The sequence below is a fragment of the Myxocyprinus asiaticus genome, chromosome 49 (assembly GCF_019703515.2).
Source record: "Myxocyprinus asiaticus isolate MX2 ecotype Aquarium Trade chromosome 49, UBuf_Myxa_2, whole genome shotgun sequence".
In the NCBI taxonomy this organism is placed as follows: Eukaryota; Metazoa; Chordata; class Actinopteri; order Cypriniformes; family Catostomidae; genus Myxocyprinus; species Myxocyprinus asiaticus.
Window position 1 is genome coordinate 16,876,184 of NC_059392.1, and position 26,550 is coordinate 16,902,733.

The 26,550-nt window shown below is 40.3% G+C and overlaps 1 protein-coding gene across 5 annotated transcripts in view; it reads left to right on the forward strand.

The window, feature by feature from the left end:
* Positions 1-5,161: 5,161 nt before the first annotated feature.
* LOC127438244 (protein TASOR-like) overlaps positions 5,162-26,550 on the forward strand; it is a 202,226-nt gene continuing 180,837 nt past the window's right edge. For 3 of the 5 annotated variants that reach the window (XM_051693677.1, XM_051693672.1, XM_051693673.1), the window contains exon 1: positions 5,162-5,462. In XM_051693677.1, the coding sequence (XP_051549637.1) occupies positions 5,255-5,462 (208 nt within the window). In that variant the 5' untranslated portion in view covers positions 5,162-5,254. The remainder of the gene's footprint in view (positions 5,463-26,550) is intronic. The other 2 variants (XM_051693674.1, XM_051693675.1) reach the window with 2 other exon arrangements.

Here is a 26,550-nt window from a genome sequence, read left to right on the forward strand (position 1 = left end):
ACCTCTCTATCCCTACTGCCTCTGGTATTTCGGGGGGCAGCGGTTTCCAGCGAAATTTTGAGTGTTCCGATGCTTCCTGTTGTTGCCCAGGACGTCCAACATCCCCTCAACGGGAAGTATCAAAATTGGTATCCATTTCAGAGAACCTGGCAGCATGGAAGCTACTGCCAGGTATTTCTATGTGGGTCCTAAAGACAGTAGAAAAGGGCTACAGAATTTAATTAGTTCACCGTCCTCCGCGTTTCAAAGGCGTGGTCCACACTACCGTGAAACCGGAACAAGCACATTTACTGTCACAAGAGCTGCAATCTCTTCTGGTCAAAGGGGCCATAGAACATGTTCCCCTTCCAGAGAGAGAGTCAGGTTACTACAGTAGATACTTCCTGGTTCCCAAGAAGGATGGGGGATTGCGTTCGATTTTAGATCTGCGAGGCTTGAACCGCTCAGTCAAGGCGCTCAAGTTCAAGATACTAACTGTCAAGATGATCGTGTCACAAATTCAACATCGCGATTGGTTAGTCACGATCGATCTCATGGACGTATACTTTCATATAGAAATACTGCCACAACACAGGAAGTTCCTGAGGTTTGCTTTCGGGGGCGAAGCTTACCAATATCGGGTTCTTCCATTCGGCCTAGACTTATCACCTCGCACATAAACAAAGTGCATGGATGCAGCACTGGCTCCATTGCGACTCCAGGGCATCCGCATTTTGAATTACATAGACGACTGGTTGATACTAGCACAATCGCAAGAACTGGCATTACAGCACAGAAATGTCATCTTAGTTCATCTAGTTTCTCTGGGGTTGAGACTCAATGACAAGAAAAGCATTCTTTCTCCTGCCCAGAGAACGACATATTTAGGGATCGTATGGAATTCGATCACGATGCGGGCACAGCTGTCTCCTGCTCGAATCGAGACCATTCAGAATACCCTGAGCAAAGTCAGGCTAGGCCAAGATCGTACTGTTCTTCAGTATCAAGGAATGTTAGGTCTCATGGCATCTGCGTCCTCTGTGATCCCTATGGGCCTTTTGCATATGAGACCGCTTCAGTTGTGGCTCAAAGCCAGGGGATTTCTTCCAAGGGCCAATCCCCGAAGGCAGATAAGGGTTACGCGCCGCGGGCTACATACCCTCTCTATGTGGCTCAGACCCCGGTTCCTCGCCTTGGTTCCCACTCTAGGTGTGTCTTGCCGTCGCAGATTGCTAACAACAGACGCCTCCCTGTCAGGCTGGGGAGCGGTCTTAAGTGGTCGTCCAGCACAAGGGGAATGGGAGGGTCATCAGCTCGATTGGCACATCAACTTTCTTGAGTTGATGGCTGTATTTCTGGCCCTGAAGTACTTCCTCCAGCATCTGAGAGGCTGCCATGTCCTGGTGCGGGTGGACAACACAGCGGCTTTCTCTTACATAAATCACCAAGGAGGTCTGCGGTCGCGTCAGCTAAACAGACTAGCACGGCAGATTTTTCTTTGGGACCAGGGCAAGCTCCTGTCACTCAAAGCAGTATATACCCCTGGATGCCTGAATGTGGGAGTGGATTTATTGTCCAGACAGAAAATACAGACAGGAGAATGGAAACTCCACCCCGAGGTAGTGAAACAAATCTGGTTAAGATTTTATGAATCAGAGGTGGACCTCTTCGCCTCCCAACAGACAGCGCAATGTCTCTTCTACTTCTCTCTGAGTCACCCAGCCCCCCTGGGTCTGGACGCAATGGCGCATACATGGCTCAAAATGCACCTGTATGCGTTTCCTCCGGTTTCTCTGCTCCCGGGAGTTCTAGCCAGAGTTCGTCAACAAGGATCTTGCCTCTTACTGATAGCGCCGCGTTGGCCGAACAGAGTATGGTTCTCAGAGATAATATCTCTCCTCGATGGCTCGCCTTGGGCGATACCAGAGAGGAGGGACCTTCTGTCTCAAGCACAGGGGACAATATTTCATCCCCGGCCTGAGCTGGGTTTTCAACTGAAGTTATTGTGACCATTTTGAGTGCTAGGGCTCCTTCCACTAGAAAAAGTTATGCCAATAAATGGGGTGTCTTTGAAAGGTGATGCACTGCACATAATGCAGATCCAATTAACTGCCAGATTGCTTCAGTTCTGGACTTCCTGCAGGAGAAATTATCAGTAGGCATATGCCCTGCCACTCTCAGGGTTTATGTGGCCACTCTGTCGGCTTGCCACGCCTTGATTGATGGCTTGCCACTGGGTAAACATCCTTAGCTCGCTCGCTTCGTTCGTGTGGCCATGCGACTGAGGCCTCCCGTTAGAACCAGGATCCCTTCATGGGACTTAGCTATAGTCCTTGAGGGTCTGGTTGAGACCCCCTTTGAACCTCTTGAGTCGGTGTCTGAGAAGCTTGAGTCTGACAAGCTCCTGACTCTAAAGATGGTTTTTCTTATGGCTATCACTTCTTTAAAAAGAATTGGGGATTTGCAGGCTCTGTCTGTCTTGCCATCCTGCTTAGACTTTGCCCCAGGAATGGCGAAAGCGATATTGCATCCTCATCCTGACTACCTGCCTAAGGTTCCTTTCTCGACGTACATCCGGTCACTCTTGAGGCCTTCTGTCCACCGCCGTTCACAATGCCAGATCAGGAGAAACTTCACAGACTGTGTCCAGTCCATGCTCTTCGGGCCTACGTCCACCGTACTAGCCGGTGGTGTAAGTCAGGGCAACTATTCGTTTGTCATGGGGGCCGTAACAGGGGGGCGGCCGCCACAAAACAGACAATGTCACATTGGGTGAGGGATGCTATTGCCCTTGCCTATGAGGCGCGCAGTCAAGCTTCGCCAGGAGGCATCAGGGCTCATTCTACCAGGGGGGGTCGCTTCTTCTAAAGCTTTGGCGGGGGGTGCCCCTCTGCAGCATGTTTGTAATGCAGCAGGCTGGTCCTCTCCGCACACATTCATAAGAATTTATAGTTTGGATGTTCATGCCACTCCGGGCTCTCACGTCCTTGAGTCAACATCACAAGCTCATGTCTGAGACATTTTGCGTTCTTGTGAGCACACACTACACAACCGTAAAGGGTCCAGACACCCACAATGCGGCGGTGTGGGTATTCTCATTCCCATAAGCGCTGAATCAAGCGCAGCATTAAGTGTAGCTTTTGACAGGGAACGTCTCGGGTTACTTGACTGTAACCCTTGTTCCCTGAAAAAGTGGAATGAGATGCTGCGCTTCATTGCCGCACTGAGGATATCCCAGGACTGCTCTTCAGACAAATATACCTGACGATGCACCTGTGGCACATCTATTTATAGCCTCTGGTACTGGTGCATTATGATGTCACCAACAGAGGCTATAAAGGTTCTAGTCAATTTCATTGACGTGTTGCACACATATTCACAGCTGGTCACTCCTAAAGACGTTCCCATAAGCGCTGAATCAAGGACAGCATCTCGTTCCGCTTTTTCAGGGAACAACGGTTACAGTCAAGTAACCCGAGACGATATCCCCTGAAGAAACGCTTATCTCATGTCTTTTTGTCTGGTGGTCCCCCAAAAGTTTTGCAGTCCCTGGGATTTTTTTTGTTTTTTTTTAAGAAAAATGTATCTGTGAGTTGCAGGATCTTAGTTATCTTACACAGCTCATATTCATGCTCATCTTTTGACTGCCAGAACTACTCAAACCAGCCCATCTGGCACCAACAATCATGCCACACTCCAAATCACCGAGAGCACATTTTTCCCCATTCTGATGGTTGATGTGAACATTAACTGAAGCTCCTAACCCGTATCTGCATAATTGTATGTACTGCACTGCCAGACTGGCTGGTTTGAGTATTTCTGTAACTGCTTATCTCATGGGATTTTCACACACAACAGTATCTAGAATTTACTCAGAATGGTGCCAAAAACAAAAAACATCCAGTGATCGGCAGTTCTGTGGATGGAAACGCCTTGTTGATGAGAGAGGTCAACCGAGGATGGCCAAACTGGTTCGAACTGACAATGTCTACGGTAACTCAGATAACCGCTCTGTACAATTGTGGTGAGAAGAACATCATCTCAGAATGCTATTCTGAGATGTGGGTTGGCACTGTTTTGGTGGCACAAGGGGGGCCTACACAATATTAGGCAGGTGGTTTAATGTTGTGGCTGATCGGTATATATATACAGCTCTGGAAAAAATTAAGACACCACTGCAAAATTATCAGTTTCTCTAGATTTACTATTTATAGGTATGTGTTTGAGTAAAATGAACAATTTTGTTTTATTCTATAAAATACTGACAACATTGCTCCCAAATTTCAGATAAAAATATTGTAATTTAGAGCATTTATTTGCAGAAAATGACAACTGGTCAAAATAACAAAAAAGATGCAGTGTTTTCAGACCTCGAATAATGCAAAGAAAACAAGTTAATATTCATTTTTAAACAACACAATACTAATGTTTTAACTTAGGAAGAGTTCAGAAATCAATATTTGGTGGAATAACCCTGATTTTCAATCACAGCTTTCATGCATCTTGGCATACTCTCTACCAGTCTTTCACATTGTATGTTGTTTTGCTAGTGGCGCAAAAATTCAAGCAGCTCGACTTTGTTTGAACCCCATTGAGAACCTCTGGAATGTGATCAGGAGGAAGATGGTTGGCCTCAAGCCATCAAACAAAGCCAAGCTGTTTGAAATTTTGCACCAGGAGTGGCATAAACTAACCCAACAGCAATGTGAAAGACTGGTAGACAGCATGCCAAGATGCATGAAAGCTGTGATTGAAAATCAGGGTTATTCCACCAAATATTGATTTCTGAACTCTTCCTAAGTTAAAACGTTAGTATTGTGTTGTTTAAAATGAACATGAACTTGTTTTCTTTGCATTATTCGAGGTCTGAAAACACTGCATCTTTTTTGTTATTTTGACCAGTTGTCATTTTCTGCAAATAAATGCTCTAAATGACAATATTTGTATTTGGAATTTGGGATAAATGTTGTCACTACTTTATAGAATAAAACAAAAATATTAATTTTACTCAAACACATACCTATAAATAGTAAATCCAGAGAAACTGATTTTGAAGTGGTCTCTTAATTTTTTCCAGGGCTATATATATATATATATATATATATATATCTCAGTAGTATTATCATGGCGCCCGCTGGATGGTGCTGCGGCGAAATGCTCACATTCACACAAGGCGTGTGAGTGTGTTTATGTGTGCGCGCTTTCAGCAGACAGCAGCCCCACGCGGCTCACCCTGTCCACTAATGCATGTTCGGAGCTCGTGAATAAAGCGGCTATGGAGCACAGAGAAGCGAAGTTTAGCGAGAAAGATAAACCTGCCGCGTCTGCATGGAGCCAAAATGGCGGCAGCGAGGAAGAGTATGAATGCGCGGACGGTCTGGATGAAGAGAAACGCGTCAAGAGCGTCTCATGGGCCTTGAAACCAGCCGAAGAGCCGCTGCGACTCAACTTCCACATCCCCCGAAAGAGCCGAGAGAAGAGAGGTGCGCTGGTTCGTTTATTTAACTTTTTATCCGCTACTCGGACTCAGACATTCAGGATGTCTCAAAACCTAGTGTGCTGCCTGCCTAGACAACATTTCTGAGCATCACAGGCGCGCTTAGACGGGTCTGTGATGCCCTAAAATAATGCCTTGGTAGACATCTCACTGATTCATTACAGTATACATAGTGATATGGGTCCATCAAACCATAATAGATAGTGACAGAGGGTACCTGTGGTAGTGTTGTCCTTTGTTTTTGGTGCGTGTGCGCGCGCGCCCTCCCTCATGTAACAGGTTGATCTACCACACCCATATAGTCACCTGGGGTATAGTGATGCATTTTACACACTCGAAACCTCTAAGCTATGATTAAAAAATAGCTGTTGACAGCTGTTTTGAACCATTTTGCTCTATAAGATTAAAGAATTGAAGATTTTGTTCAGTATTATTGAAGTATTCTTAAACATGAAAAGATTCTAGTCAAGCATTTGAAGATTCTTTTCAAACATAAGAAAGTAGGCTAGTAGTTGTGATTGAGAGAGAGAGAGTTGTTGTTATTGAGAGAGTAGCTGTTGTGATTATGAGTATAGCGGTTGTGATTAGGGATGCACTGATTTTGAATTTTTGGGCCGATAACCGATAATTCACAGTTCACTGTGGCCGATATCAATAATAATAATAATAAAAACAAGTATAATTTTTTTTTGAATTTTTTTGAATTTTTTATATTTTAACTTGGGACGTGATGGTAATCCTGATGAATCGCCAACTGAGAGAGAATAACAAACTTGTTACTGATGGACCAAAGTGAGGCAATAAATTAACCAGTCTCTCCAGGATTTTGCGATCTTGTGTCTACAAGAATTCATGCGGTAGCCTGCGATTTTTGTATAATTTCTGCAGTTTTTCAGCATAAACCGTGAATCTGAGGTAACCAGACCCAGGGCTGTGTTAACACGTGGGCTTAGCCCTAGGGCCCGTGGCTGCAGAGGGGCACCGAACTTCCAGGGGTGGGTCAAGTTGTGGCATCCGCCACCCTATTCTCCCCATCGACGTTCGCGGGAGAGCGCGTATGTAAAAGTGTTCCAAAGGAGACGCTGATGTAAACCAGAGACGATGTGCAACGGTGAAACCTGTCCATGTAGCGCAAGGTCATAGAGTATCAATGCCCCCCACCTCCAGTCAGATGACTGGCAGGGTAAGCTCCGACGCCCTGAAAAAAAAATAGCCTAAACACATTTAGAAATGGAACTTTAACTACAACTTCCACAGTTGTATTGAAAAATGTTATGGTTTACTGCAATAAATATTAGTAAGGGTGTTGATGTGAAGATGTAAAATGTCTTGTAATTGATGTTGGTGCAGGGCAGATGTTTTCTCTTGCCCTCGTCAGTGCTGTTCAGATTGTTGGGGCTGTCGAGTTTTGAAGTGGTTGAATTGCTCCAAAGCGTTTTAAAATTGAAGATTCTCATGTAGAATTTAAATGGGTCACATAGGTTTTGTAGTCTGCGCCATGATGATGAGGGAAGCGTAGTTTAATTGCGCATGTGATGTGCTCTGCGCTATCCTGTCAGCGGAGCTTGCATATTGAGGGAAGCCCGGTTGACACATATGTTTTATAGATACAGTAGGATAGAGTTGAGTGCATTACTTGTGTGAGTGATTCTCGGTTGATCGTGCGACACGCATGCAAAACCAGTGTTCAATCACCCTGCGCACATTCTCGTTCCACATGAGAAGCATATTTAGCACTTCTAAACTGCCGAAAGTGAGAAGAATGTCATCAAAATTACTTCAGCCTGAAATTTTGATTGGCTGCCGCTGACAAATTTTCAAGACAAGATAAACCTTGAAAGTAATATATTTCTTTAGGAATTTAGCATGCGACATCACTATATGGTTTCAAACCTTTATTTTGGCAGTGTGTTGTTGTTGATTGTGTTGACAACAGCTTTGTGTTTCTCCTTCCATACATAGTTAAATGCTCTTATCTCCTCGTTGGTCCACATAGATTTAAACATCATACAGATCAAATAATCATGAGTTAGAAAAGTCTCAACATGTAAAATGCAACAAGCACATTAGTTTCACTCACAAGCTAGTGTTTTAGTTAAAATATTGATTTTCCGATGCATCGCAATCTTCATTTGAACGATCTTGATGGCGATTCTTAAATGCGAATCCTAAAATCGATTCAAGTAAAGCACATGCACATGTGACAATATTTTACACTATCTAGCCACCGAAGCTGGCGTCCAGCGCGAGACATCACAGAAGTTTGTGCAAGTGATGCTCTCTGCTCTGTTGTAGTGTAATTCTGGAGTGTGCGCTTCAACCGGGCTTCCCTCGCTATCAGCGCTCCAGAGATAGGATAGTGCAAAGCGGATCACTTGATATCGTGGCGGCTTCCCTTGATGATCACATGGCATACATTGATGTTGGGGTGCAGACTTCTAAACTTAAAGGGGTCCTGAAGTGCTATTTTTCATAATTTTATTATCTTCCCTGAGGTCCAATGATAATGTTATGAAAGTCACAATTTAGTAATATATGATAATTTATTATCTATATTTAATTATAATTAATTATAATTTATTTATTATCCCCTGTTTTTGGCCCTCTGCTGAAATACTCGGTTTTAGGGCTGCAACATCTAATCAATAAAATCGATAATTATCGATAATGAAAATCATCGTCAACGAATTTCATTATCGATTAGTTGAATTTATGCTGCGAGCATGGAGAAGCTCCGTCAGTGACGTCACTTAACAGCTCAGTGAAAACGTGTTGCATGATGAAACTCGTTTAAAAAATGACGGAGACAAATTGAAGCGGAAGAAACATGACCCAAGATGTCCAGCACACAAGAGCACTTTATAAACACTTAAAAAAATATCATAATAATCATACAGTTTAATGTGGAGCAGTTGCTGCATCAGGTGCGTTGAAACAGGGCATGTGCTGTTTGATGCGCTTAAGAGTCGTTTCTCTCCAGCGCATCACTTACATTTCACTGCTATTTTCTATGTTTTATAATGTATACATGTTATTCAAAATCAGGCGCGTATTTCCGGGTATTTCGCAAAACTGTTTGTTTTTATCTCATACGAGTCTCTGTTAAACTTCACTGAGCAAGGGAGCGCGCGTATCCGCGTCAAATCAAACCGATCGCAATGGAGAAAGGGTCGGGAGCGCAATCATTTTGATTAAACTCATGGAACATCATGGGCTGAAACGATTAGTCGACGTTATCGACAATGTCAACAATAAAAAAAATTCCGTTGTTATAGTCGTTTGATCTCATGTAATGTAACATGAAATCATATTAAACTCTAATGATGATGCACGAGAGCAGCACTGCAGTTCGCGCCTGACTGAGGAGAGGAAGAAAAGAGCTCACAGTCCAGATGCGCTGTAAACTTTCACAGCTTCAGGTGATGTAGATTGCAAAGTATGAGGGAATTATAATGCAAAAATATAAATAAGTAAATACAGAAGCACTCTCGTTGTGGAATAAGTGGAGCTGGAGCAAAACTTGCGTGTCGAGCGTCTTTAAAGGAAACACCCTGGTGTTACATCTTTAATGCAGTTATATTTAATGCATTATAGCTTTATTAAAGTTCAAATAATATGGAAACAGATAATGTAAATAAATACAAACTCCGAAATTGCCATTTCTCTGTGCGGTCAGCGCCTCTTTTATGAGTTGCGCCAATGTCCCGATCTAAGGGGGAGAGATTGTAACTGCACCCGGCTGAGGCACACTCTGTCACGGGTACACTCATCCCTCGAGCACGCACGCTTGCTGCAGCTAGATTATAACGTGATGGCTTGCGACTTATTGAATCATAATATATGTCACTGTGCTTTACTTATCGTAAAGGAATTTGGCAATACGCAGCTTTATTAATAAGAGAGAGTTTGTTTTTTTGTGAGTTAAAGATGGATTGAAGTGAACAGAAAGGTGAGAGAGTCTTCACCCCATTATACACTGCATCAAAATACGTTTTTGATTTATTTTTGTTTCGGCATGTTTTCTAATATAAATATCTAAAAATCCTTTAAAACAATGTACAGTTTCTTTAGCAGTTATACTGCAGAATAAAAAAAATTGTTATCTGAGAATGTTGAATATATATATAAAAAATACTAATATTTTAAAATATCTAAAAATCCTTAAGATACATTCATCTGAGATGCAGCATATAAGATATTTAGATATGCTTTTAGAGAATAGATCTTGAATATAAGTATATTTTGTCTTTACTGCACTTGCAGAAGTATAACCAACTGAAAAAATACACTTGTATACAAAATACACTTATATTTATGATACATTTTCTTAAAGCAAGTCTAAATATCTTATGTTGCTTCTCAAGTAAATGTATCTTGTTATAAGGATTTTTAGACAATTTTAAATGGAAAACAAGACAAAAACACTTGATAATAGGATTGTTTGCAGTGAATTTCTTTAATGAATTAAACTTAATAAAAAGTATTCTCCCCCCCTTAATTCAGTGAATGTCATTTAGAGGTATTTTTAAAAGATGATTTTGTCCTCTTTATTGTTAGTAAGCATGTTTAATACAACCTTTTTAGTCAGGGCACAAGCTGAATAATCGGTTAAGAGCTAATGATTAATTGTTGCAATAATCGCCAAATAGTTGAATAATCGTTCTTGTAATCGTTAGATTAATCGATTAGCAAAATAATCATTAGTTGCAGCTCTAAACATCATACCTCGCTTTTGGTTTCAATGTAATCAGTCGTGCAGCTTTCATGGATGTCATGGCCATGTGTGCCAGTTTTTGAAGCTTTTGAGACCATTTCTTATCATGTGAGCGCATGTAATAATACAGTGAGCACTTGGATGAGACTTTAGCACGAGAGTGAATCTGCACTGCGTTTGCAAATGATTGTACTGTTAAACTATAATAATACTGAATATAATGTATAATAATGCTAAGGGTCCTGATATTTGAAAGTTCTCCTGATAATGCCAGATGTAATGTCTGATTTCACCAGTAAATTTATATATGGCAAATATCATTTTACTGGATAAACATACACATACAGTACTGTGCATAAGCACATAAGATGCTTCACAGAAACATTTGTCTTAAGATGGTTATTTATATTTTCAGTTTTAGTGTCAATAGGAAATATACATTTTAGACTCCCAAACCTTTCTTTTGCGAATAGAATAGAAGAACAGGGAGCCCTGCAACAGATGGCATGGTCCCCACAGAGCTGACTATTGAGTCAGTCTGGGATTACTAGAAGAGACTGAAGCAATTGAGACACCCAAAATAGATAGAAGAACTGTGGCAAATCCTCCAAGAAGCTTGGAACATCCTATCTGCCAACAGCCAAGAAAAACTGTATCCAGGTTTACCTAGGAGAATTGGTGCTGTTTTGAAGGCAAAGGTGGTCACACCAAATATTGATTTAGCTAGTTTTATGTTTACTGGACTTTGTATGACTTTAATTGATTAACGAAAACTATTTATGGCATTTGTTTTTTTTTATTTTTTTTTGTTTTTTTTTATTTTATTTTTTTACCCAATTTGGAATGCCCAATTCCCATTGCGCTATTAAGTACTCATGGTCGCGTAGTGATTCGCTTTAATCCTGGTGGTGGAGGACGAATCCCTGCTGCCAATAATCAAAAATCCCGTATTATGTACCAAATATTTTTTCCTGGTAATTATTGATTAGGATTGGAGTAGCACAATAAACTGCATTTGGGATTTCATTCAATTTGCACTCTTGTAGTCTTTGTGTCTGGGCCATCTAGTCACAATAAAGAGAGAATATATATATATATATACAGGTGCATCTCAATAAATTAGAATGTCGTGGAAAAGTTCATTTATTTCAGTAATTCAACTCAAATTGTGAAACTCGTGTATTAAATTCAATGCACACAGACTGAAGTAGTTTAAGTCTTTGGTTCTTTTAATTGTGATGATTTTGGCTCACATTTAACAAAAACCCACCAATTCACTATCTCAACAAATTAGAATACATCATAAGCATTTTTAGTGAATTGTTGGCCTTCTGGGAAGTATGTTCATTTACTGTATATGTACTCAATACTTGGTAGGGGCTCCTTTTACTTTAATTACTGCCTCAATTCGGCGTGGCATGGAGGTGATCAGTTTGTGGCACTGCTGAGGTGGTATGGAAGCCCAGGTTTCTTTGACAGTGGCCTTCAGCTCATCTGCATTTTTTGGTCTCTTGTTTCTCATTTTCCTCTTGACAATACCCCATTGATTCTCTATGGGGTTCAGGTCTGGTGAGTTTGCTGGCCAGTCAAGCACACCAACACCATGGTCATTTAACCAACTTTTGGTGCTTTTGGCAGTGTGGGCAGGTGCCAAATCCTGCTGGAAAATGAAATCAGCATCTTTAAAAAGCTGATCAGCAGAAGGAAGCATGAAGTGCTCCAAAATTTCTTGGTAAACGGGTGCAGTGACTTTGGTTTTCAAAAAAACACAATGGACCAACACCAGCAGATGACATTGCACCCCAAATCATCACAGACTGTGGAAACTTAACACTGGACTTCAAGCAACTTGGGCTATGAGCTTCTCCACCCTTCCTCCAGACTCTAGGACCTTGGTTTCCAAATGAAATACAAAACTTGCTCTCATCTGAAAAGAGGACTTTGGACCACTGGGCAACAGTCCAGTTCTTCTTCTCCTTAGCCCAGGTAAGACGCCTCTGACGTTGTCTGTGGTTCAGGAGTGGCTTAACAAGAGGAATACGACAACTGTAGCTAAATTCCTTGACACGTCTGTGTGTGGTGGCTCTTGATGCCTTGACCCCAGCCTCAGTCCATTCCTTGTGAAGTTCACCCAAACTCTTGAATCGATTTTGCTTGACAATCCTCATAAGGCTGCGGTTCTCTTGGTTGGTTGTGCATCTTTTTCTGTTAACATGCTTGGATACAGCACTCTGTGAATAGCCAGCTTCTTTGGCAATGAATGTTTGTGGCTTACCCTCCTTGTGAAGGGTGTCAATGATTGTCTTCTGGACAACTGTCAGATCAGCAGTCTTCCCCATGATTGTGTAGCCTAGTGAACCAAACTGAGATGAGTTTTGAGTTGATTAGCTGATTGGCATGTCACCATATTCTAATTTGTTGAGATAGTGAATTGGTGGGTTTTTGTTAAATGTGAGCCAAAATCATCACAATTAAAAGAACCAAAGACTTAAACTACTTCAGTCTGTGTGCATTGAATTTATTTAATACACGAGTTTCACAATTTGAGTTGAATTACTGAAATAAATGAACTTTTCCACGACATTCTAATTTGAGATGCACCTGTGTGTGTGTGTGTGTGTGTGTGTGTGTGTGTGTGTGTGTGTGTGTGTGTATATATATATATATATATATATATATATATATATATATATATATATATATATATATATAATATATAATATATATACATACATACACACACACACAGTTGTGCTCAAAAGTTTGCATAACCTGTCAGAAATTGTGAAATGTTGGCATTGATTTAGAAAATATGACTGATCATGCAAAAAAAAAACAACTGTATTTTAAGGATAGTGATCATATGAAGCCATTTATCATCACATAGTTGTTTGGCTCCTTTTTAAATCATAATGATAACAGAAATCACCCAAACGGCCCTGATCAAAAGTTTACATACCCTTGAATGTTTGGCCTTGTTACAGACACACAAGGTGCCACACACAGGTTTAAATGGCAATTAAAGTTTAATTTCCCACACCTGTGGCTTTTTAAATTGCAATTAGTGTCTGCGTACAAATAGTCAATGAGTTTGTTAGCTCTCACGTGGATGCACTGAGCAGTCTAGATACTGAGCCATGGGGAGCAGAAAAGAACTGTCAAAAGACCTGCAAAACAAGGTAATGAAACTTTATAAAGATGGAAAAGGATATAAAAAGATATCCAAAGCCTTGAAAATGCCAGTCAATACTGTTCATCACTTATTAAGAAGTGGAAAATTCGGGGATCTCTTGATACCAAGCCAAGGTCAGGTAGACCAAGAAAGATTTCAGCCACAACTGCCAGAAGAATTGTTCGGGATACAAAGAAAAACCCACAGGTAACCTCAAGAGAAATACAGGCTGCTCTGGAAAAAGATGGTGTGGTTGTTTCAAGGAGCACAATACGACGATACTTGAACAAAAATGAGCTGCATGGTCGAGCTGCCAGAAAGAAGCCTTTACTGCACCAGTGCCACAAAAAAGCCCGATTACAATATACCCGACAACACCTTGACATGCCTCACAGCTTCTGGCACACTATAATTTGGAGTGACAAGACCAAAATAGAGCTTTATGGTCACAACCATAAATGCTATGTTTGGAGAGGGATCAACAAGGCCTATAGTGAAAAGAATACCATCCCCACTGTGAAGCATGGTAGTGGCTCACTGAAGTTTTGGGGGTGTGTAAGCTCTAAAGACACGGGGAATCTTGTGAAAATTGATGGCAAGAATGCAGCATGTTATCAGAAAATACTAGCAGACAATTTGCATTCTTCTGCACGAAAGCTGCACATGGGACGCTCTTGGACTTTCCAGCATGACAATGAACCTAAGCACAAGGCACAGTTGACCCTCCGGTGGGTACAGCAGCAAAAGGTGAATGTTCTGGAGTGGCCATCACAGTCTCCTGACCTTAATATCATCGAGCCACTCTGGGGAGATCTCAAACGTGCAGTTCATGCAAGACGACCAAAGACTTTGCATGACCTGGAGGCATTCTGCCAAGACGAATGGGCAGCTATACCACCTGCAAGAATTTGGGGCCTCATAGACAACTATGACAACAGACTACACACTGTCATTGATGCTAAAGGGGTCAATACACAGTATTAAGAACTAAGGGTATGCAGACTTTTGGACAGGGGTCATTTCATTTTTTTTCTTTGTTGCCATGTTTTGTTTTATGATTGTGCCATTCTGTTATAACCTACAGTTGAATATGAATCCCATAAGAAATAAAAGAAATGTGTTTTGCCTGCTCACTCATGTTTTCTTTAAAAATGGTACATATATTACCAATTCTCCAAGGGTATGCAAACTTTTGAGCACAACTGTATATATATATATATATATATATATATATATATATATATATATATATATAAATCAATTTAATAAATGCACGCACACACAGGGTGCAAACATTCACTGATGCTCAAGAAGGCAACGCACTACTATATACATATTATACTTTATGCAAATATCTGTTATGTAGATTCTGAAGGGCAGTACTAAATAAAAAAAAAAAAAAGATATTTTATCTCTCATATTTGTATAAATTCTGAAAGGGATGTGAAAACTTATGAGACAAAAGGGGAATGCAAATTTGTGCACTTAACTATACAGTATATGCTGTATATTAAACACCCAATTAATGAGCTGTCAGCTGTCTATTCTTTGGATTTCTATCTTGTTTTTGAACAACATTCTAATTTGTCTCCTAAATGTTTCAGTTTAGGAGCCAATGGCTCCTTAGTCATTTTTTTAGTCTTTAGCCCTGGACAGTGTACAAGCATACTGTATGTATCTGTAATAATAATAATAAATCAAACATAACTATTCATGATTCAGGCTTTGTTCAAAGTTTTTGTGAGAGTATGGAATCGTTCAGTACAGTAAACCAAATCCTTAAGCCCTTTATAATTTCTGTTTCTTAAATAACATTTTAATAAAATAAAGGAAATTTCATTTTCTGATTAATCGAAGAAATAATAGAAGATTAATCGATTATCAAAATAATCGTTAGTTGCAGCCGTACTCAGTTTTGGCATAAGTGCCTCCTTAAAACTTCAATGCAAACGCTAACTGTTATGATTGGCTAACATCATGCAGCCCCACAAATGCAGCAAACTCAATAGGAAGAACATAATAAAACAAAATTGCAGGGTTTACACACATCAAATCAAAGCAAATCAAATCACATTTATTGTCACACAACACAAGTGCAATGGTGTGTGAAATTCGTGGGTGCAGTTCCGATCAATATAGCAGTCGTGACAGTGATGAGACATATACCAATTTACAATAACATCAAATTAACACAACACAATTTAAAGTCTAATATACACATAATTACACACAACACAATATACAAATAATAACATACACTGTACAGTATACAATATGCACAATATAGATACACATTATTCAATAAAAATAAAAAAGTATATATAGTAGTATATATAGAATGTACAGTAGGTTGTATTGTACTGTATTGACATTCAGGCTGTCAGTTGATAGTAAGTTGTTAAGAAAGAATATATATAATAATAATATAATTTATGACGGTCCGGTGTGAGGAGTAAGAGTAATAAAGTGCAGTGCTGATGTATTTTGATCGTGGGAGATCAAGAGTTCAAAAGTCTGATTGCTTGGGGGAAGAAGCTATCATGGAGTCGGCTGGTGCGGGTCCTGATGCTGCGATACCGCCTGCCTGATGGTAGCAGTGAGAACAGTCCATGGCTCGGGTGGCTGGAGTCTCTGATGATCCTCCGAGCTTTTTTCACACACCGCCTTGTATATATTTCCTGGAGGGAGGGAAGCTCACCTCCGATGATGTGTCTGGCAGTTCGCACCACTCTTTGCAGTGCTTTGCGGTTGTGGGTGGTGCTATTGCCGTACCAGGCGAAGATGCAGCCAGTCAGGATGCTGTCTACAGTGCAGGTGTAGAACCGTGTGAGGATGTGGCGGTTCATTCCAAACTTCCTCAGCCGTCTCAGGAAGAAGAGGCGCTGATGAGCCTTCTTCACAACGACTTCAGTGTGGATGGACCATGTGAGTTCCTCAGTGATGTGGACACCCAGGAACTTGAAGCTGCTGACTCTCTCCACTGGTGCTCCATTGATGGTGATGGGACTGTGTTCTCTGTCTTTTCTTCTGAAGTCCACCACAAGCTCCTTTGTCTTACTGACATTGAGGGAGAGGTTGTGCTCCTGACACCAGTGTGTCAGAGTGTGCACCTCCTCTCTGTAGGCTGTTTCATCATTGTCAGTGATCAGACCTACCACCGTCGTGTCATCAGCAAACTTAATGATGGCATTGGAGCTATGTGTTGCCACACAGTCGTGTGTACAAGGAATACAGTAGTGGGCTGAGAACACAGCCCTGCGGGGCTCCAGTGTTGAGGGTCAGTGATGAGATGTTGCTGCCTATTCTAACCACCTGGCGTCTGCTTGACAGGAAGTCCAGGATCCAGCTGCACAGCGAGCTGTTTAAGCCCAGAGCCTGGAGTTTCTCATCTAACTTGGAGGGCACTATGGTGTTGAATGCTTAGCTGTAGTCTACAAACAGCATTCTTACATAAGTGTTCTTTTTTTTCCAGGTGGGAGAGAGCAGTGTGTAGTGTAGATGCAATGGCATCATCAGTGGAGCGGTTGTTGCGGTAAGCAAACTGCAATGGGTCAAGAGAGAGAGGCAGCACAGAGCAGATGTAATCTCTGATTAGTCTCTCAAAGCATTTGCTGATGATGGAGGTCAGAGCAACAGAACGCCAGTCATTTAAGCAAGTTATTTTTGATTGCTTTGGAACAGGCACAATGGTGGATGTTTTTTGTTTTTTTATGTTTTGTTTTTTGGGATTTTTTCCCCTTTTTCTCCCAATTTGGAAAGCCCAATTCCCAATGCGCTCTAAGTCCTCGTGGTCGCATAGTGATTCGCCTCAGTCCGGGTGGCGGAGGACGAATCCCAGTTGCCTCCGCATCTGAGACAGTCAATCCGCGCATCTTATCACATGGCTTGTTGAGCGCGTTGCCACGGAGACATAGCGCGTGTGGAGGCTTCACGCTCAATTCACCATGCGCCCCACCGAGAACAAACCACATTATAGCGACCACGAGGAGGTTACCCCATGTGACTCTACCCTCCCTAGCAACCGGGCCAATTTGGTTGCTTAGGAGACCTGGCTGGAGTCACTCAGCACACCCTGGGATTCGAACTAGCGAACTAGCGAACTCCAGGGGTGGTAGCCAGCGTATTTTTACCACTAAGTTACCCAGGCCCCACAATGGTGGATGTTTTAAAGCATGTGGGGACTACAGACAAAGAGAGGGAAAGGTTGAAAATGTCTGTAAAAACACCAGCCAGCTGGTTCGCGCACGCTCTGATGACGCGGCCTGGAATGCCGTCTGGGCCCGCGGCTTTGCGGATATTCACCCGTCGGAAGGATCGGGTTACATCCGCTACAGAGACGGAGAGTGAACTAACCTCTGTAGCTTCGGCCGCGAGAGCTCTCTCCGTGAGGGTGGTGTTATTTCCCTCAAAACGAGCATAAAAAGTATTTAGCTCATCCGGGAGAGAGGCAGCGGTGTTCATGGCGGAGTTTTTATTCCCTTACAGTCCGTGATGTTAATTCCCTGCCACATGCTTCTAGAGTTGGTGGTGGTAAACTGTCCTTCAATCTTGTTCCTGTACTGGCGTTTTGCTGTTCTGATTTTCGGAGGGCATAACTGGCTTGTTTATGCTCCTCCGCATTCCTGGAATTGAAAGCGGAGGTCCGCACATTAAGTGCCGCACGAACATCGCTATTTATCCATGGCTTCTGGTTCAGGTAGATCCATATTGTTCTGGTCTGAACTACGTCCTCCACGCACTTTTTGATGAAACACATTACGCTATCAGTGTAAACCTCGATGTCGATCAGAGGCGGACCGGAACATCTCCCAGTCCGTGTGATCAAAACAGCCCTGTAGCGTAGAATCTGATTGGTCCGACCAGCACTGGATCGTCCTGAGGGTGGGTGCTTCCTGTTTCAGAATCTGCCTGTAAGCGGGCTGAAGCAGAATGGAAGAGTGGTCCGATTTGCCAAATGGTGGGTGGGGGAGGGATTTGTAGCCATCCCAGAAGGGAGAGTAGCAATGGTCCAAAACCTGGTCCCCTCGTGTGTTGAATCTAATGTGCTGGTGGTATTTTGGTGCGACTGATTTGAAACTGGCTTTATTAAAGTCCCCGGTCACAATGAACGCAGCCTCGGGGTGCACGGTTTCCTGCTCACTTATACTCCCATACAGTTCCTTGATTGCCCGGTCTGTGTCGGCTTGTGGGGGAATATACACAGCTGTGATAATGACCGCTGTGAATTCCCTCAGTAGCTAGAATGGTCGACACAGAAGCATGAGAAATTCCAGATCAGGAGAGCAGAAAGACTTGATAGAATGTACGTTCCTCTGATCACACCAGGATTTGTTGATCATAAAACATACACCACCACCTCTGCTTTTACCTGAGAGGTCTTTCGCTCTGTCCGCTCGGTGCACGGAGAACCCCGCGGGTTCAGTGGCTGAATCTTGAATCTCCGCAGACATCCAAGTTTCTGTTAGGCAGATAATGCAGCAGTCCCTCGTCTCTCGTTGGAAAGAGATCCGCGCTTTCAGCTCACAGAGCTTGTTATCCAGAGACTGAATATTTGCCAATAGAATACTGGGTAGCGGGGGTCGATTTGCGCGGCATCTTACTCTGATGAGAACGCCGGCTCTGTTTCCCCTTTTCCTCCTGCGTTTCTGCGTCCGGACTGCCCAGACAAAGGGCTCCGCTTGCGTGTTTGTAAACAGCGGGTCGGCATTGAGGAATTTGAAGTCCGGTTTACGGTGTGAAATTGCTGAACCAATGTCCAAAATTGTTTGTCTGTCGTAGACAATAAGGCAGACAACATCCAAGACAAAAAAACATAAGAATTGTGAACAAAACAAACAAAACACTGCCATGTTGTGTCGGAGCTCGCAACGCAGCAGCCATACTCGGCGCCATCTTGAGTTAACTTTTCACATTACACATCCATTGCATTTGAAATATATTAAACTGTTCATCTCAACTAGGGATGGGCATTTTGGTCATTTTGTTGAGTACTTGGAATTAATTACTCGAGTACATACCTGTGTATATATAATAACATGTCTGACAAACATCATTGGCTGCTGCATTGCGTCTTGTTGTTCCAGTGTATCATCTATTCATTATTATAGGCTGTTATAAAATAATCTGTTACAAAATGTACAAAAGTTTGCATAATCAAAATATTTGATAATATTTTGTCATTATGTGAAGATTCGCTGCCCAACTCAATGAAAGAGTGTGCACAATGCGCGTCTGTCTGTTCTTCCTTCAGGTTACCGTAGTAATCTTAGTAAGCGCGCACCAGTTTTTTTTAGTGACTGTCTGAACCGTCAATTTTCAAATCACGGTTGGCTTAACAAGAGACGCCATAACCATTGCGTTTTTAATATGCATGTTAAGTTGAAGTTTAGTTTTGAAGACGTTGCATTCTGTTCCATTTAGCTCATGAAAATGATGATTGATGGTGATCATGCATGATGTGTCTTTTCACTTAATTCGAAATTCAGTGACAATTACCTGACAACTAAACACAAATGTGTCAAAGAGGGAGCTTATTTTTAATTTTGAGATTGATTACGTTGTGATTTTGAGGGGTACATTGATTGTCAGAGACGTCTCATAGAAACCAAACTGATATACGACGCTGCAGTGCTATCGTTACGATAATCAAAAGAGAGTGTAATTAACTGTGTTTTGAACACCTGTCTCTGCAAAACGTTTGCTAAACACGTTTTATCATCATTTAATCTAAGAACTTTGACTCATTAACGGATATTATTTTATAAAAGTGAATGTTTGTCACTGACTGTAAACCTCTCTGCCCTGGGTGCCGACATGTTTGTGTGATGTAACACACACCTGCATCTCGACGAAATGGGAGTTGAAGATTTCCGCACGAGTTTCCAAGTTAGAAGTCTGATGTAAAGTGTCATTCTGTTGCACTTTCCTCAGTTGAAATGTGGAAATTCTGACTCTCCGAGTTGAATGGAATGCTTCATGAATCATCACAGCAACATCAGTATGGAGCATCGTGGCTTTCCCCACAGGAGCGAACACTTGGAGAGACACACACACACCAGGCATGTAGCAGTGGACTCAATGCGCTGAAGCAGCACATATACAGCAGGCGAGTGTTTCAAACGGATAGACAGAGCGCAGCTAAATGGAACAGAATGCAGCGTCTTCAAAACTGAACTTCAAGTTAACGCATTTTAAAAATGCGATGTAATGGCGTCTCCTGTTAAGCCAACATGATTTGAAAATAGACTGTTCAGATAGTTGCTAAAAAAACTGGTGCGCACATGCTAAGATTACTATGGTAACCTGAAGGAAGAGCAGACAGACTCGCGTTGTGCACATCCATTGAGCTGGGCAGCGAATCTTTACATAATGACAAAATATGATGCATAATATTTTGATTATGCAATCTTTTGTACATTTTGTAAACGATTATTTTATAACAGCCTATAATAATGAATAGATGATACACTGGAGCAACAAGATGCAATGCAGCAGCCAAAGACGTTTGTTAGACATGTTATTATATATACAGTTATGTACTCGAGTAATTAGTCTGAGTACTTAAGGAGACAAAATGACCAAAATGCCCATCCCTAGTGGCAACTATAAATGCTCTTTTTAGACTGGGGAGGGAGTTTTGAGTTCTGAAATGTACAGTATGTTTTTATAGTACAGTTTCCTCATATGTCTAAATAACAAGGAAAATTTGATTCTCCATTTCATGTCCCCTTTAAGACTCCATTTGAATTCTGAACATTTCTAGTTTTAAGTGCTATCGAGGAAGTCAAGCCTCTCAAACAGCTGGACAGCCCCTAATTTCCATTCAGCACTGATGAGAAAAAGAACAACACTCTGCATGCGCCAAAATAAAGTTTAAAATTACACATCACCCTTGCTTAAATTTATCATGGTTTTACAGTAGTGACAGTAAATATTTTATTTTGACAAATGTTATAGTTTTCAATAATTTAATATACATTCTTACTACAACTGTGGCAGATGTTAAAGTCCATTTACATTGATCTAACCAAAGTAATGATTTTTTGGCCTAAATCATTAGGAGCCTGATGAAAGAAAAATGATGATATCTGGAGTGGGAAAAAAACATTTTTCCTAGCATCTTCATCAAAGTCACAAGTATAAACAAACTCAATGTGCTTAACCCTCTGGAGTCTGAGGCATTTTTTGGATCCTGGAGAAGTTTTGACTTTGTGCTTATTTCACTTTCTTACACCATATTAATTGCAAAAGTCTCATTACACTGTATTCAGCACAAATTGTGCTACAAAAATATGTGATCAACATGCATGTACACTAGTGCTGTCAGTCAATAATTTTTTTTATCGCGATTAATTGCATAATTTTCTTGTTGCTAAATGTGATTAATCGCAGATTTTAAAATTGCTGAAATTTGACACTATGTATGTCTTGTCTCGTCAAAATTAATTTTTTCCATCTTAGGAAAGAAAACAAAACATTATGTAACAATATAATGCTTTATTAACATTTTCCAAATGAAGCCTTCCACAATAAAATAAAATAGTGCAATAAAATATCACCAATTCAAGTAACATCAAATGTTTCACAAAGTCTAAGTGATAGGTTGACTAATTGAGAAAACTAGTCCCCAAATAGGTTGCAGATTCATTGCAGTGGGCATTAAATCACTTAAACTGTCATCCTCCACAGTATTAATCTGCCGGTAGAGTGTAGGTGGGTTTCTATCCAACTATTTTTATGCACATTTTGAAGTTGCGCATAAGAAATCCTGAACTTGATATGCGAATAAACTTTCTAAATTTGCTTAAAATTTAATGCGCTAGGACAAGGCTAGTCAATTGGGGCTAGCCTGCGGGATAAATCCGGCCCGCCAGTCATCTTTGTCTGGCCCTCCAACTGATTTTTTTATCGAACAACCTCACCATCAAAAATACCAGAGTGCTCTCTGTGCAAAACTCAGTGTTTGTAGTTTAGCCAGAGACGTTTTAGCAGAGACGGGCCACTTCTGTTGAAATGAATGGGAGATATTGGAACATCCAGCCAAGAAGCTATAGCACCCAATGGTCAATGGATGTTGAAAGGAAGTCCCACCTTACAGGTAAAAGAGCCAGTCACCTTTTAGATGCAGACATCACCTGTCAATCATCTCAAGAACGTGCATGCATATTAGCTATACAAGCTGGAAAAAATACATTTTTAGGGTAATCTGAGGTAAAGATGCGCAATTTATGATACCAGCATTGTCAGATTTTACTGCTGATTTGAAATATTTTCATTGATTGTAATCTTGACCAACCATTTTTGAGCTTTTGGTGTTCCCCCATTCAAGTAGATAGGAGCTGGCATGAATAGAAATAGCCTCCCGGGAGCATTCCAAAGATGGCCGCCAGGGGACTGTCTTGCTAGAAATTCTTTGGTTTAACAGCGCTCATTGGCACGTGCAACAGCATTCAACCATCAACAGTTGTCCAGACCGGAGCGCGTTTAAACTTAGTTTAGTTACACTGCTTTGCTAAATGTGGATCGCACCGTTTAGGTGAGCATTTGATTGTGTCTTTTTCAATCAAATATATTTATATAAATTGCTTAGTTGTGTGGAAAGCGGTCTAATCTACAGATGTAAAAAAAGATCACTGCAGTTGTTACAGAAATGTTGTCAGCACATAGGCACATCTTAAGCAATAAAAGAGAAATCGATTATGAAAACCGAACGTCAAACTAAAATGTGCTGAAAAGTTCACTTTTCACTATTCTCGAAGAGTCAAATGATTGTGTCTCATCAGTTCAAGGTCCGTAGTGCTTGTAAAAACTGATATGTGAAACTGAACCTGTTAATGTCCTGATTATATTTGGTTATATACAGCAGTGAATCAGCCCACACAATCACAAACAGCACCAACTCAGTTTTTTCTTCTTTTGCCAATGATTATCTGCACAGATTTCTGGCTCCTGCACTGGTTATTGTGTGCAAATTCACAATATTTGCAGGACTGATTTTATTCACTGAATATCAGATTAAGAATAGGATGATACTTTAGAAAAAAATGGAATAGACATTTTATCACTTTATTTTTTCAAAAGAAAATTTAATTTAAATGCATTCTTAAGTAAACTTGACATTTGTATATGACCATTGTTTTTGTATGTGGGTTGATATTGTGAGAGGGCTTTAGCAAATCTAAATATTTCTCCTTGGTTTTAATAATTTGTAAACAATAGCGCTAAAATATATATATATTTTTTTTCCAAAGTTGATCAAAAATTATTTGAGTAAAAATCATGTTTTCAGCCAGATTTTATGAAGGAATTTATGGCCAGAACTAAAAATTATAATTCAATATACAGTATACCCTGTGACTATTTTAATATGAATAAATGCACAGTAGGGATGTAACGGTATGATGGTATACCGTGGTATAAAAAACAGACGGTTTCCATACTGTTGACCTTTCCTTAATGACGGTATTGTGTAAAAAAATAAGAAAAAAAAAAGATATATATAAATTTTAAAAATCCCAAGTAAATTAATTATATTTCCATTTACTAATGGTTCATTTAATAATAATACAAATAAAAATCAATAAAAAATATCTAAATGAAAGATGAGAAAGTCGCATTCAACACGTCATGTCACTCAATGGACAGCGCTCATGTGCTGCTGTCCATTGGTCTAATGGACAGCAGCACATGAGCGCTGTGTGATGAAATGTCAGACTCGGAGGAGCCTCTTTTCCCCCCACCTAAGCGGTTAAAGTCTGCTGTGTGGGAATATTTCGGTTATTTAAAAGACACAAGAGGCAACATCAGTGTTGACTGACACATATTTGCAAAATGTGTCAGAGAAAAGTGTCGGCTCAGTCGGGAAACACTTCAAACATGAAGCACCATCTCCGAGAGCACCATCCCACAGAATTTGTGGACATGAATGTAAGCGAAAAACTCTGTGAATTGTCTGGTAATCAATTAAAAAAATATAGATCCCCTTTCATAGAATACATAAGCAGATGCAATACATTTACAAGACTAGTTACCCATTACTTGGAATTGGTTTATAAGCTTACTTATACTTACTTTATAAGTTAGTGCTTCTGTTTCTAAGCGCTTATCTGTAACATTTTGAAAGACTAAGGCAATGATGTATTTGCAAAATAATTAAACCCACAGAAAGTCAAATTTACTGTGGTAAAATATTAATATATTACATACAAACGTGACCTGATCCATCATTTTGAATGAACGAGAAAAGTCTAAGCCATCAATAACAGATTAAGAAAAAATATATAATTCACATATACAAATTAATGCACAAATGTAATATTATATTTAACATTTTGGCAATATACTGCTCTCGAATTTATTGTTCTAGTCAAATAATGAACTATGGGCATTAAATGAGGTAAATGTTGTGCGTTAGATGACAAGGCGACTCCCCTCGGTTGAAACACAGATTTGGCATGCAGATTAAACATTTTAGTAATGTATACTGTATCTTTTAAAATCTCTAATATTTTCCATTTTGTGCTACTTGTTATAATGTACATACAATGATACACCAGCGGGCTGTGAGTGTTGCTCAGTGACGCTGCTCAAACTTGAGGCAAAAACAGTGATTGGTGGTCATGGCAAAGACTGTCAAAATAACATTTATTTTGTGAATTTCATGATTTAAAAAAAAATGAAAATAAAATAAAAATCCTTATGTCTCATTTTGTTGGAGCAGGTCACAAATGTTTAGCTCAATTTGATTTCATAAACTTTTTAAAATGACATCCATTCATGAAACTGCAAAAAATATTTTTCTCAATATATATTAACTTGATTTCATTTACACAATATAATATAATGTTGTGTTTTCAGGGTAATTTATCAAAATTCAACAAGGTTTATGCTTAAAACAACGCCTCAGCACAGATAACATAAATATGCTTACTTTTTTGCATCACAACCTACCCTGACTTGATATGGAGTATGAATCTGATTTGACATATATTTTACATTTTTCAATTATATTAAAAACCATTTGACTTATTGCAAACATTTGTTTTTTAAACTTGTTTTATGATTATCTTATGTTTATGTTTGTCATGTGATTTAAGAAAGTGTTCTAAAGAAATAAAAAATAAAGTTAAAGAACTTGTTTTAACAAAAGAATTTCTGTGTGTTTCAGACATGTGACAAACCTAAAATTAAAGGTTTATATAAGCACTATAATACCGTGATACCGAGGTTTTTTTTGTGATGGTTTTCATACCGTGAAAATGTCATACCGTTACATCCCTAATGCACAGTATTAAAGGTATTTTTTAAGTAACATGTTACTTGCAATGAAAGTGCTAGCTAAGATGAATACTGAAAAAAAATATTGGCCCCCTCAAAGTTTTCATCTGGATAATCTGGCCCCTGCAAGAAAGTAGTTGAAGAGCCCTGCGCTAGGAGGAGTTGGATTTTCTAGAGTTTTGCATTAGTTAAAATGCACATTAAGGTGATGGAAATGGTTTATTCACAAAATGATGACGTGTTTTGACCATTCGTGCATATGTTATGAGCGTGCGATAGCTTGATGTGACTAGACCACCGAAAGGTCCGTCCTTGGCACACAATACTTTGAACATAGTGCTTGTCATTCGGAACTGTTTAACCCTCTGCTGGTCAATAAAGTGGGTCCTCACAATCCGCCAGAACAGTTTTGAGAGCGGGCACTCCTAGGTATGCGGAGACCGGCGGTGTGTGGGCATCACAGATATTTCAGCCCACGTTATATTAGATATTACACTTATTCTGCGGTGTCACGTGGATGCATTTAATAAAATGAGATATTTCAATCTTGCAAATAAAACTGTCCCCAAAGCAGGGAGAGGTCATTCAGCTGCTCCATCATGATGAGGCATCTCCCTCATGATAAAGCGCATTTCGAAGTGGATGGAAACGCGCAACAATTCTAGTCTAATTTTTTAAAATGCGCTTAACCCTTGTGCGACCTTCTGGACATTTGTCTTTCATTTTTGTTTTTTCGATCATTGCCAAAGGTGTGTATTTTGGGGGGAATTTTGATATTTCAACCTCAGTTCCGAAAATACATCTATAATACACTGTGTACACAAAATAGTTACACTCAGGACCTTCGGGACAAAAATGTCCCCATTAAAACTGCAATATTTTATCCCATTGCTATTAAAGCATAAAATCATG